At 36.3% G+C, this 14,040-nt stretch overlaps 2 protein-coding genes across 4 annotated transcripts; one reads left to right on the top strand and one right to left on the bottom strand.

The window, feature by feature from the left end:
- Window positions 1-785: 785 nt before the first annotated feature.
- LOC126869125 (ionotropic receptor 25a) lies at window positions 786-7,862 on the top strand. The gene is made up of 6 exons (XM_050625275.1): window positions 786-3,292; window positions 3,367-3,598; window positions 3,724-4,856; window positions 5,769-6,607; window positions 6,702-7,031; window positions 7,113-7,862. Exons 2-6 carry the CDS (start codon window positions 3,472-3,474, stop codon window positions 7,453-7,455), a joined length of 2,772 nt encoding a protein of 923 aa, XP_050481232.1. The 5' UTR covers window positions 786-3,292; window positions 3,367-3,471; the 3' UTR covers window positions 7,456-7,862.
- LOC126869131 (uncharacterized) lies at window positions 7,658-13,974 on the bottom strand. 3 transcript variants are annotated; one of them, XM_050625288.1, is made up of 7 exons: window positions 13,817-13,974; window positions 12,068-12,360; window positions 11,578-11,980; window positions 11,156-11,497; window positions 10,672-11,077; window positions 9,779-10,418; window positions 7,658-9,175 (listed from the first exon to the last, which is right to left on the bottom strand). In XM_050625288.1, the coding sequence occupies exons 3-7, from the start codon at window positions 11,902-11,904 to the stop codon at window positions 9,115-9,117; spliced, it is 1,776 nt and encodes a 591-aa protein (XP_050481245.1). In that variant the 5' UTR covers window positions 11,905-11,980; window positions 12,068-12,360; window positions 13,817-13,974; the 3' UTR covers window positions 7,658-9,114. The 3 variants fall into 3 exon arrangements, with proteins under 3 accessions (XP_050481245.1, XP_050481247.1, XP_050481246.1); XM_050625290.1 differs by having other exon boundaries at window positions 11,156-11,494; XM_050625289.1 differs by lacking the exon at window positions 12,068-12,360 and having other exon boundaries at window positions 13,817-13,929.
- Between the last annotated feature and the right edge of the window lie 66 nt (window positions 13,975-14,040).

Here is a 14,040-nt window from a genome sequence, read left to right as displayed (position 1 = left end):
TCTCTAAGAACATGATTGGTTATTTCATTAATAGGAATTACATTTGATTGGTTAATTCAGATAGATAAAACATTTAATGGATGTATGATGAATGAGATTAACCGGAAGTGATATTTTAACACTAGCTGTTACATAGAGATATAAAGATAGAGTGCGTGAGCGAGTTGAAAAAGCGATATAGGAATAGAAAGAGAACGCTGCATTTATACGATAAATGAATATGGATTATGCTTTGCTATGTGCTGTCGCAGATTTGTAACTCCATGCCATGGATATGAGAATATTTCTATGTTCATGATTCATGCACGCTTCCGTAGCGTTAATTTGAAGAATATTACGTACCACGATCATATAAACAGATCTGGACCACGGTTATATAAAATTTATGTGAACATGTCTCATCTTGTTAGAGATGAGTAAAGAAATCGCCGATGAATATAGGTGAAAGTGAGGCGAAAAGTTCGCACCATAAATTACCACATCTACTTATTTATTTGCACATTTATTTATTTATAAATTATTAATTTGTATTTCGATGCGTTTTTAGTTCATTGTTATAAATCTACAGACTTTTATTTTCTATTTTTTTTGAATATCTTAAAACAGTATCAATAAGGAATAAAATCCAAACAGTATTACAAGACAATCAAATAGTACGATATTATAGTATAGTATATTAGTATTATAGCTATGTTCACGCATATATGCATGTGTGTGTGTGTGTGTGTGTGTGTGTGTGTGTGTGTGTGTGTGTGTGTGTGTGTGTGTGTGTGTGTGTGTGTGTGTGTGTGTGTGTGTGTGTGTACTATTACGTAAACTATATCTACGCTTATGTATGTATAAGGTTAGAATAAGTACACGAAGGTATACGATATACTATAGGGAAAGGTATTCTAAATAGAATAATGCTTCGTGCCAAAAAACTTCCTTGTAATAGACTTAAAGTCTGATATACAATAATTATGATTATTATTATATCTTCTGCGAATGAAAAATACATATTCCTTTCAGAAAAACATTCATACAATTCCAGTATTGCGTACAAAAGTTTATATTCTTCTTAGCATCCAGTTAATGATATTAAAATTATTAATTTTTGATAGATACTTCATTTACTGCAGCATTCATTTAAAATAACATTTTTATTATTAAGAAAATATTTTAATATTCCTATAATAATAAATTCTTTATATAAAGCTTTTGGTTTATATTTCCTTACTAATATGTTACTGTATTAGAGTTTATTATTAAATTTTTAAATTAATAAATTATTAAATTTAAAAATAATTTTTTATTATTCTTAATTTAAGAATACGTAGCATTTCGTTTTAAAACTTTTATTTTCTGGGTTTATTATTATTGTTTCAATAATAAAGAAATCTGAATAAAAAAGTATCTAGTAATTTTTTAAATTTTCAAAACAAACCGCAACTTTTTGCGCATGCGCAAAGCGAGACCTTTCCTCCATGTTGATCTTTTTCAACTCAACTGACGCAATATAAAATATGACCCTGGTCCGTGGTTTCCCATGTTTTCAGTTTTCAATATGTATACATGTGAGTGTCTAGAGCTCACATTTATTTAGTATTTATTTATTTAGTATTTAGAGCTGTTATATGACCTTTCCTTGGTTTTATTTTACTTTAGAGTCCCAAAAGGTTAAAGGCGTGAAATCCGCTGGTTCAAAAGTTATGACTATGTAAAACCCGAGAATTTCGAATCGCCGGTCATCGACTTTCCAAACATTTAGTCATTCATTCATAAAATAACGGCTCGGTCTGCCATAATGTTGTCACGAAAATGGTTACCACCAATAAACAATTATAACTCAAATTTGAATATTAGTTAAACAATTTTTTGTCATCATGTATAAATATGTAGCTAGGTTTTCCCTGTTAAAGTAAAAGCTTACCAAGAACATATTCGTCCACGAGTTTATCATTGGCTGCATTAATTACTCGAAATCGAGGCTCCTGTCTTAACCACAAATTTTATGATGTTCATCATACGGAACTGCAATCGGAGTACGTACAGTGCCAGGCTCTTAAGCTACAAAGATTAATAACGTTTTAACAACAGGATTTTGACGTTCAAAAACGTCTTAGCAACGGTATGAAAAGAGAAACCTCAGCTTCAGCCCGAAAACGGACACTTAAAGCTACTCCTTGGAACGAACATTATCATTTACGTTCCCATTGTAAATACCCAAGTGTACGCTGTAAATTGAATGTAACAATTGCAACTGTAGATAAAGATGGTTTCAGATACATGTTCATACCTGCTACTTTATCGACCCTTATTTAGCTTGTTGATTATTTTGGAGAAGCGCGCCAGCAGTCGCATGTAAGTAGGACAAGTCAGCGGTTGATCAGGCGCGGCAATTATAAGGCGCTGTTGTTACTACTAGAATTTAAAACTTTCATTTTTTCCTATGCTTGCTTATCGTTTTCTTTCAGAGTTACTAACATTTGACTGTCTACCTAAAAGCTATGAAAATTTTGATATTAATAGAAAGAATTCAATGGAGTATATAACCAGGGAACATCTAGGTATGTCAGAAATTCCATTCTACTTTGTTTCTAAAATACTATAAATATATCACTTTCTGGACTATTCTTTCTTTAGTACCTTATAAAATACCTTTTATTTCATAATCGAAAACAGTGTTTCATCAAGAAATGTGTAACTGAATGTGATCACGATAAAACGTAACATTTTTACGGAATTATAGAACGGAAAGATAGATGGATCAAAATTAGATCGATCCTATCTTGCAGACATAAAGCTGCAGCCATGCCAAGAGACAAACGGACAAAAGTAAGAAACGAGTAGCGAATACAGATCGGTTCTATCAAGTGGTCACGATCGTTAGTCACGAAAATATCGATATCACATCAAACTGAAAGTTTCAACAATACGCGTGTGCATATATACACGACGAGATAAAACTAACGACCGACCGGGGGCTGATGGCACGCGATGTACGACATGCAAATTCTTCGCGGTAACTCAACATCGTACGCGTCTACTACTCCTTTCGCAGCAATGTAAGACGAAGGACGATCGAGAATTTTGTCGAAAAACTAACGGCAGAGAACGAAAAGACAAGTTGCGTTGATAGGAAGAATTGATTGGGTCATCCCCGCGGCAACCAATGGGCAAACACAAATGAAACGGAGAGAAAGTCTGGCTATGGGTTTCGAGACTACCCTCAGTTGCTTGACCGATTTCCGCACGCGATATCCCCATCTCGAGACACATCACGTACACGATCGAAACCAACCTGATTATCGTAAGAAAATTAACTGCAATTTTAACGCTGTATTTTTTCTTATACCCAATAATCATTTCGAATAACTTTCGAAGAAATTGGAGAATAATGTAAAAGAGGAAAGACGAATCATGGAGGTTTTGTAAAAGACGGCCTTAAAAACTGATTATTATTAGAGTTAGTTTTTGTGTATTCTCAAAATGAGGCTCGTGGGATTTACGATCGCCATGTGTGGATTCCTCGGATTTTGCGGTGAATCTGCGGTTTACGCGCAGAGAAACGTCGTGGGCAATCGAGGATCTACAAAAACAAGAGCTGTTAATCTTTGTGAGTAATTAAATTTTGAATCTCTCAATTTTCAAATCTGTAAATTTTTTAAGTTAACTGTTCAGATCCATTAAATTCCAACGATTTTAACTTTAATCTTTTCTTTACACCATCCTTCTCCCTAGATCTTATTAACGATGAAGCCAACAAAGTAGCAAACAGTAGCATAATAGCGGCGTTAGAGACAATCAATGAAAAATACCCGAATTATTTGGGCGAGGTTTGGAGCGTTCAAGTGAATGAATCTGACGTCAACGATACTCTCGATCGTATCTGCAAACCTTGGGATTCGGCTGTAAAAAAAGGAGGAACCGGAGTTCCAGATTTAGTTATAGACACGACGACAGCCGGTTTAGGGGCCAAGATATCTAACTCATTCACAGCTGCTTTGGGAATCCCCACGTTATCCGCACAATACGGTCAAGAAGGAGATCTTTTATACTGGAGGAACTTAAACACAGACCAGGAATCCTATTTGATTCAAGTGATGCCTCCGACAGATTTAATACCAGAAGTAATCAGACAATTGTGTATTCAGTTGAACATAACAAACGCTGCGATTCTGTACGATCGTAATTTCGTCATGGATCATAAATATAAAAGTTTGTTGTTGAACGTGCCAACAAGACACGTGATCAACGAAGCTTCTCAGCAAATAATGGAAATGAGAACACAGTTACCTCGTTTACGAGATTTGGATATAGTGAACTATTTCATTCTTGGTGATGAAAATACCATCAATATAGCTCTGGAAGCGGCAGAAGCTTTAAACTTTACTGGCAAAAAGTACGGTTGGTTTTTATTGACTCCGGAACTTAACGTTTGGCCGAGATGCGAGTGTAAAAATATGAACATCCTCTTCATGAAGCCAGAATTTAACAAGAAAAGCCCAATAGAGTCATCTTTGTCAAACCCGGTTATTTCTTCCGCATTTTATTATGATTTAATACAATTAGGCGTCCGGGCAATGAAATCGGCCTTGGATGACGGAGAATGGCCAGTAGAACCTAAACATATCACATGTGACGAATATGATAAAACTAATACCCCAGAAAGAAAGGTGAACTTTTTTAATAGGTTAAAGGAAAGTTATAAAAACATGACACCGACTTATGCTGGAATTAAATGGGGATCGAAGAATGGAGAACACCGGGCCAAGTTCGAGATGTCCATTCATTTAGTGGACATAAAAGATGGGATTGTTTCAAACACTATCGATAGCGGATCTTGGAACGCGAGTATCTCCGCACCATTGCAGGTAAGCTTGTGTATACAGAATATCGATTTCTTTTCTCAATATCTTCCTTTCTTTGCGTTTACTTTTCTTCCTTGTTATTTTAAGCATTCGTATTTAACTTCAATTTCTCTACGAGTTTCAAGTATCAAAGTGTATGTTCGTTCAACATCCAGAAGAGAGCGTAGAAAGTTCATCGCGCGTGAAATTAATCAGACGAACTGATAAAGTGTACACGTGATATTTCTAAGCAAGATTAGGTCAGTCTATTGATCAGCAAGAAAAAATTATGGTGTGTTTGAGTCACGCGACGATAGGAATCTGTTCGATAATCGAATGTCACGTCTCTAGTGTAATATCGTGCAGAATTAATCACTACAGATTACATTACGATTAAATGAAATGGATCGAATTAAACAGAGATGAATGCTTCGTTAAATTTCTTCAAATTAGGAGTACTAAAATATGCTTATAATTAAATTTTTGTATTTTAAGTTGATGAATTATAAAGTGGAAAATTAATTTCTTAGTCGTGACCTTCATTTGGCTAACCATCACGATAGTCATGCCCCTGACATGTAATCGTTATATTTATTTACCTTTATTGCTGATAACGGTGCACGCTAATGGAAATAGTTCATGCAACTGTATTTGTTTATCCAATATGTAACGCGAAACCCTTCAACTACGTAATTGCAACTTGACACTCGCGAGTCATGCATCGAGTAGGTACTTATCCATTCGTTTCCAGATATCATCGTTACTTACCCTAATAAAAATATAACTGAGTTCATCGAAGTCTTATTATCAGAGGAAACGCAATATCTTTACAGAACCATCCCAGTCCTGCAAAAGAATTCGGTCTCTTAATAATTCAATTTTTACGTTTATCTCTTTAATCGACTCAATTCGAATTTATTTGCATTTTCTCTAAAGATAACGAACAACGAAGTGATGAATACCACAGCGGTGAAGAGCTACCGTGTAGTCACCATAATTCATCCACCATTTGTAATGTACAACGAAGAAAACGGCACGTATTACGGTTTCTGCATCGACTTGCTGGACGAGATTAAAGACACGGTAGGCTTTCAGTACGAAATACGAGAAACGGAGGACAGACGATATGGAAGTTTAAATCCGAATGGGAGTTGGAACGGAATGATGAAAGAGCTGATCGACAAACGAGCTGATATCGCTCTAGGATCAGTCTGGGTCACAGCGGAAAGGGAGAGGGTGGTCGATTTCACGGTGCCTTACTACGATCTGGTCGGTCTGTCCATCATGATGTTGAAAACGAAAACAACCAGCTCGCTATTCAAATTCCTCACGGTATTGGAGAACGAGGTCTGGTTCTGTATCCTAGCCGCTTATCTCTTTACCAGCGTCTTGTTGTGGATCTTCGACCGTTGGTCTCCGTACAGCTACCAGAACAATCGAGAAAAGTACAAGAACGACGACGAGAAAAGAGAATTCAATTTAAGGGAGTGTTTCTGGTTTTGTATGACTTCCTTGACACCACAGGGTGGCGGAGAGGCTCCAAAAAATCTTTCCGGACGACTGGTCGCTGCCACTTGGTGGTTATTCGGATTTATAATCATCGCATCGTACACGGCGAATCTAGCTGCGTTTCTGACAGTGTCCAGGCTAGAAATTCCAATCGAAACGTTGGAGGATCTCAGTAAACAGTATAAGATTCAATATGCGCCGGTGATAAATTCTTCAGCTTATATTTACTTCAAGAGAATGGCTGCCATTGAATGGAAATTCTACGAGTAAGTAATCGAAGAGATTAGGATTACTTTCAAGGTTGTAAGTCGAATACTTTGAAGATCAAGGGATGAAGAGCATTGATCTTGTACATTTTAGCATCTGGAAGGAAATGAGCCTTAATGATAGTTTGTCAGATGTGGAGAGGGCAAACTTGGCAGTGTGGGATTACCCTGTCAGTGACAAATACACGAAAATGTTGCAAGCCATGGAAGAGGCTGGATTTCCAGCTTCCACCGAAGAAGCGCTACGACGAGTTCGGCGTCTTGATTCGAATAACGAGTTCGCTTATATAGAAGATTCAACGACCATTAAGTATCTTACTATGACGAACTGTGACCTGGTCCAAGTAGGCGAAGATTTTTCGAGGAAGCCTTACGCCATTGCCGTTCAACAGGGATCGCCATTGAAGGATCAGTTTAACAATGCGTATGCATCTTTTGTCTACCTTAAATAGCAAATTAATTACCGAGTAATTTAATGTCATTGCCTAATTTCCTTTTGATGTAGAATTTTGATACTACTAAACAAGAGGAAATTGGAGAAATTAAAGGACACATGGTGGAAGAAGAACCCTGACAGAAAAGACTGCGACGCAGAAAACAGTCAAAGTGACGGTATAAGCATCCAAAATATCGGAGGAGTATTCGTTGTTATATTTCTAGGTATTATTTTTGCTTGTTTCACTTTGGCCTTTGAATACTGGTACTATCGACACCGTACGAAGATCACGAAGATTAATCTGAACAGCACAACCAAAGGGAAAGTCACACAAGTAAAACCACTTAGATTCAACTTACAGCCGGCGCCTACGCACGGTTTTCAGAATAGCCAACTCAGACCAAGATTTTGAGTGTGTCTGTGATAAAGAAAAAAAAAAGATATTCATGAATCGATCATCGTGTATTACAGATATATCACTTCAATGTTAATACTTACCGTTGGTTAGTGTTCAATAAAAACATAAAAAGACGATGTACAGGAATACCTAAAAAATTAACAATTTTTTTTATTACAGAAGAAAGTCTGGACCAGAATTATAAATGACATAGAGCTTCAGCGTTTGCAATGCCTTTATTTGGTTACTCCCTTTGCGTACATTACTTCGCGCAGAGAATACATATTCGGATATTCTTTCGTTTCTTTCCCCTCATATTCCGTTCACTTTCTTCGCATCACAATTCACGTACATTGCTTGTCATTTTAACTAACCTTCCTCGCGACGTCTTAACATATCACCATTTTTTTTCTTTTTTTTTTTTAAATAACGTTTTACTCACCCTTTTCCTTTCGCTCTAAAAGGCATTCGTTTTTTTTTCTTTTTCTAATAACGTTGTTCTCACGTTTTCGTCCGCTTATCCGCCTTTTCGCCGAGGTAGGCGTAGTATTTTGTTTTCAAGTTATACGGTTCTTTTTTTTATATACATATATATTTTTTGTTTTTCCTCACACGTACGCTTTCAATAATATTTTCCGATATTCTCTCTGAGGGAGCATTGGAAAAGCATTGGATACTCTGGGTTTCTTTAAAACGTGGAATCTGGTGGATGATGGAATTGGGGGACAGGGTATTAATCATCTAGGATGTTAAATTATAATTAGGGAGATATAATTAAGATAATCCATTAATAGTTACGAAAAAAACAACAAGAAAATAGAATAGTACTTCGATGGTTCTCGGTTTAATATCGTGCGGCACTTTTTTTTTTTTATCCTTTTTATTTATACTTATAAGTACTCCGTCCTCGAATATTACTCTTTTGGCTTGCTCTTCTCTTTTTTTATTCTTTTCTTTAAATTAATTCCATTCTTTTTTTTGGCATTTTTTTTCTTAGTTACATTTTATTTTCATTTTTTTCTCTCTTTCCTGCAATGCATCAAATGCAAACACACATTGAACGCCTGCACATCAGATGAGAAACAAAAAAAGGAAAACTGCACGCTACAATTGCTAGAAAAATCAGCGCACTAATTATATATATATCTTTTTTTTTCGTTTTCGTTTCTTTCTCCTCGAAAAAGTTCACATAAAATTATCAACAAGCTACAAACGAAATCTCATTGACTACGTTCTCCATACTTCTCTCCTTTTTCATCGCATGCGCTCTCATCGTTAAACGCTGCGTAAACATATACACCTTTTTTTTCTTTCTCTATTTCGTCCCATTTCTCTTTCTGCATTTTGTTTATCAAAGGATTAATAATAATTATCTAAATGAACGTTTAATATTCCTCTCGTCTCGCTTTGTTCGCGTTGCGACCATTATTTATTTATTTCTTTTAACTCTTTGTTCAACGACAACGGGGGATACATTTTTTTTTTTCATTTAACGGCACCATCTTGGATACATGCATAACAAATTCCACATGCCAAGAGGCCCCCCAATGTCATATTTTTACTTTTTCTCTTTTCTTTGTTAACAATTTGCGTCTTCGTCTTGAGAAAAAAAGTATAGCTACACCTCAAACTCTCCAGTCACAAAGCATTTGTAGCAGCTCATATCTATCCAGTTCATAAGGTCAACGGACGCAAAGTCGTCAGAGGCTGGCATCCGAAACTGCTACTGTGCCTTCTATCGGAAAAAACATATTAAATATGTAACGTTAATTGTAACTGCAGTAAATTCGACTAAGTACTCGGACCATATACATTCTACGTTACGCCAAATCGCGCGCTTCAAATAAAAACCCGATCGATGTAGTAATGCATCGAGACCAATCTCTCAAGAGGTGTTTGCTCAATTAAATGTTCCTCTATTTCGTAACATGTACTACATATCACGTGATTAATTACGCGTATATAAGTACATATACATATACACATCTTCCAATTTCAGGTTACATAACAACAAATGTAACAAAAAAAAAAGTATTTCAACGTTCGTAGCTCTAGTAACATAATACGTAACGTATAACAGTTTTCAATTTGACTGTTCAGCCAATAATCTTTGGTTTTATTGTATATCTGTACACATCGTACACATTCGAACAAATGAGAGAGGTCTTATTAATTTGTGTATGTTTTTTTACATAACGTTTTTTTCGTTCGTATTTTCCAGCACGATGACGGTTGACGAATAGTACAATAGAGCGCAATAAATCAAAACGGAAAAAAAAAGAAAAAATCAAAGCCTTCGGCACGTAGTATGATTTCCTTTTTATGTACACTTTATTACCTTTTCCTATCATTGTGCAGAGGTACATTAGACCGTACCCAGTCCAGTTGACCCAATGTATAGCAATCTTTCTCGATTTTCTCTTCTTCGCGAATAATAGTATCTTCCATTCCGATCGGAGTATAATGAAAATGATCCTGTTCGGAGAGAATTCTGCGTTTGACCGGAGATCGAATGGGCTCGGTTTGAACGCACTTGTCACATTGACGCACCCTGAATTTCAACGTTAAATTCGAAGATACTGGAGGAAGCGGCGAGTCATTCTCTCGATACTCCATGTAAGGACTCTCTCCACCAGGAAGATACAACAAATTTCCTGACTCAGATCTGCGATACGCGACCCGCTCTAAAGTATTGTTCACGGGAAATGTTGTCCCATCGGCCCACTGACCATCATCCTTTATTGGACGAAAGTGTGTCCGCGCGGAAGTGAGCAAATCCTCGTCCGGTTCTGGAAGGCTGTTTACCTTCAGATTTGAACGAGATTCTTTGCGTGTTCCAATGGGAGTTTTACGCGGTGCGACTGGAAAGAAGCAGCTACCTGTCTGAGGACTGTGGCCCAAGGTAGCTAAGTTACTACCTAGCCCTTTCCAGCACCATGATCCATCCATAGCTGAGTCAGACCAGTTAACATTGCTCTCTGGAATGGTATATATCAAATATTTATTTACCATTGATTTAGATGACAAAGTTAGCAACTAACTTTTGCACGTATATGAAACAAAAAATGAGAATAAAACATACATTGCAGTACGACACAGATATTCTACGTCTAACTTGATGTACTCTGTTATTTACTTACATGTCACAACGATCTCCTATCCGTTAGATATACTTAAGTCAGTATTACTATGTCGTGACACTGGTAAATTATATGTACCTAAGATACTCACTTAATTTATTCTTGTTACTACATTCATCCGCATAATCTTCAATGCTGATTAAATCGATGTCCCATGGAATGAGCGGCGAGTCGTCAACGATAGATTCCTGATACGGCGTGTCAGTAGCATAGCCATTGTCTGAGGTGGATACAGTAAAGATTGTCTCGGTAGTGTCTGTCGGCCAAAGGGGTCCTGAAGGAATAGAAAGCGTAGGTGCTGCCCAAATCGAAGCCGTGTCCTGTGCATTGCCTGGTCCTGAATCCCAAAGTGCTTCCAAGCTCTCGTCAAATTTTGCTTGTAACTGTGCCAATCGAAGTTTATCCAATTCCAATTCTAGCTCTTTTTCCCTCTCGCGTTCCATTGATTTAGCAAATCCAAAACTTTGCTTTTCTTCTGCTCTGCGTGAATCAATACTCTATAACAAGTAGATCAACTAGTCAATGATTCTTCTTGATAATATATTACGATACTTGACTTAATCTCTGATACTTACAATGGACATTTTAGTTTTCTTATTGCGAGATTTACTAGCGTTTTTATTGTTATTGTAGTTGACTCCGTTAATTTTGTTATTATTGTTGTTGTTGTTGTTGTTATTATTATTTCCAAAATTCCTATCTTTTCTCTGAGAAAATTTCTTCAAGGTCGTAGGTTGCAAAGCAGGAAATGCCGCGTAATATCTGAGAGCTCTGTCACGAGGTGTAAGCGACTCTAGATTCGTTTTGTTTTCATCATCAGACTTCTTGAAATCTTCTTCTTTTTCATCTGAACCACTTCCTTCTAGGTCTCGAAGTTTCATACATAATTCGTCGACCAGCGTTTCCACCCCACACTTCTATAGAATAAAATATATTGTTGATACATGTAAAAAGATATTTAAAGTATGAAATGATAATAACAATTACAATTACGCACATTATCAGCAGCACTTGTTAAACATTGCACAACAGCACGTCTTTGTTCTGTGTCTCCTCGCGTGGGCAGTTTTGCTTTAGGTCGGGCCCGAATGCGACGTCCTCCGTTTCTACCTGTACCAACTGCTTCTTCTGGAGGGCTTAGGGCCGAGTCGGGGCAGCGCAGTAGGCTGAGTACAAATCGCGAGTACGCAACGGGGTCGATTCCCAGTGCGTCCAAGCGTGTCTCAAGCCACTGGCGCAACTCCTCCTCGGCCCTGGTACCAAACACTTCACCTCCTCCAGGGGACGTCGCTATCCCAACTAGGTGCAGTGCTGGATTCCTCATTTCCTTTTAATAAAGCTCCTCCTAGACCCAGGAACTTTCACAGACTTCACTACCTCCAGGGTGATCATCTTCTCTCCTTGAAAAGCAAATCAATTTTAACAGTTGTACACTAAATGTCGGTGTGATGAAGATTAATGAAAAAGCTAGTAACAAATCAAATTACCTATTTACAATAGAGTTACAGTATTATATTATTGTCCTTTAATGTTTCAATTTTACTGAATCCACCACCTTGACATTTACTAGATTAATAAATGTTCTTTTGTTTCTTGTTACTTGTAATTTCTCTCTTTTAGTTTCGTTGCCCACAATCAATGGTGGTACTTCCTGAGATTTCAGTTACGTGGATATTAAAAATTATTTAGTTCTTGTGCACAGGTGGTGGATATCTTGTGGAAATGAGGCTGGCAGGTCTTAGCGAAGGATAACAAATATAGTCTCCTCCCCATTTTGACACTGAAATTTTATAATTCCCAAATTATCACTTTAGACATTCTGAATGCAAATAACATTTCATGCAAATAAAGAAATACGTGTTATTTCTTTTTCATTATTCTCATTTATTTATACGATAGAAAATATAATTCTTCATTTTACAATACATGTTTTGAAAACTCTATGTTATACATATATAGCAAACTTAAATTTATAAAAGACTTCATAACTGAACTATAGAATATTGTTATCACATTTCTTACATAAACAACACTAACTGGTAATTGTGTAAAACTTTCACTTTCATATAATCTAAATAAGTGTTAGTGCCAATACATTAATAGCTCATATATCATCCTATAAACATATAAAGTAATACAAAAATAAAACAATGTTTATTGAAACAAAGTTCTGTCAATAATAAATCTCACTTTTACTAACTTAGACTAATTTGACTAACTTAGTCTCTTGTAATAAGAAGCATTACCAAACAATATATATCACATATTACAAAAAAAATAAAAAGTAAAATGAGTCATAGATATTTAAACACAATAGAACAGAAATTGGTGACTAAGGTTAGTTCTCATATAAAATATCGAAGTATTGCTAAAAGATTTATTCTCTTTATTTCATAGATATAATATAATATAATTCATAGATATAATAAATACAAAATATATTAAATGTCTAAAGCAAACTGATTTCTTAACCCTAAGTGGGAACAATATTTACTCCAGAATAGACACAAAACATTTAATATGAAATTTTGTTTATTTTACTATAACACAAAGTCAAACATATATTTCTACTCTAAATTTTTCAATGTCACGTTTTGTAACACGTTCATTTAAATTTTAGAGTATTGGAAATTTTTTATGTAAAATACAGTTAGTAATCTAAGACGCAGTTAGAATCGTACGTTCATGTATTAGAGACTATTAAATCACGTTGCACGGATCGTGGAGCTAAAATACATGTTCCACATCGTGGTCAGGAGATGAGCTATCATAGTGCGTACGCAAATAAAAACAAGCTACAGAATCTACCAGGACGAATCGACACTTTTATCAATGTTGTCAAAAACGTTTATCATTGGGTTACGCGGGTACAGGAATTCGAGCATGATAGGATAAAATTTTCGAGTTTTCCACGTATTATCAACCAGCCTCGTCCACTTGATAGGTGTCTCTCGTACTGATACACGAAAACAAACCGTAAATTCGTGTGCACAATGCTGCAGCTTGACTGTCTACGAATTGTTGGCAAAGGTATTTGTTCGAGCAATGCGAATAACCTTGCAGATTGCGCTATGCGTTTTGTCTGAGTCATAGTTCTCTCGTCAAGAGAATGAGCAACTGCATGACGTTACAAAATAACAACAAACCTGCCTTCATACACAACGCACTGTCAATTCGTGACAAGCATGGTAGCTAGTTCGATCATGATCAACAAAAATTTGGAAATTTTGACGTACCTGCATGCCTCGAGAGATGATTTTCACCCCGGCCTCTTCTACACACCCCACTCAGAGAAAAACATGGCGGCTACTAAAAGCTTCACTGCCCCTCCCCCTTCCAGGTGCTGGCAATCGCACAGTTCTTGCACAAGATTCCTTGGTCTGTTCAGAAATGAATCTTCTATCGATGATAAACATGTGATTTCTTTAGTTAGGTTCTGTTTCGTTAGTCATATTCAGAA

The sequence above is a fragment of the Bombus huntii genome, chromosome 9, assembly GCF_024542735.1.
Source record: "Bombus huntii isolate Logan2020A chromosome 9, iyBomHunt1.1, whole genome shotgun sequence".
Lineage (NCBI taxonomy): Eukaryota > Metazoa > Arthropoda > Insecta > Hymenoptera > Apidae > Bombus > Bombus huntii.
This window is presented reverse-complemented; position numbering and strand designations above follow the sequence as displayed.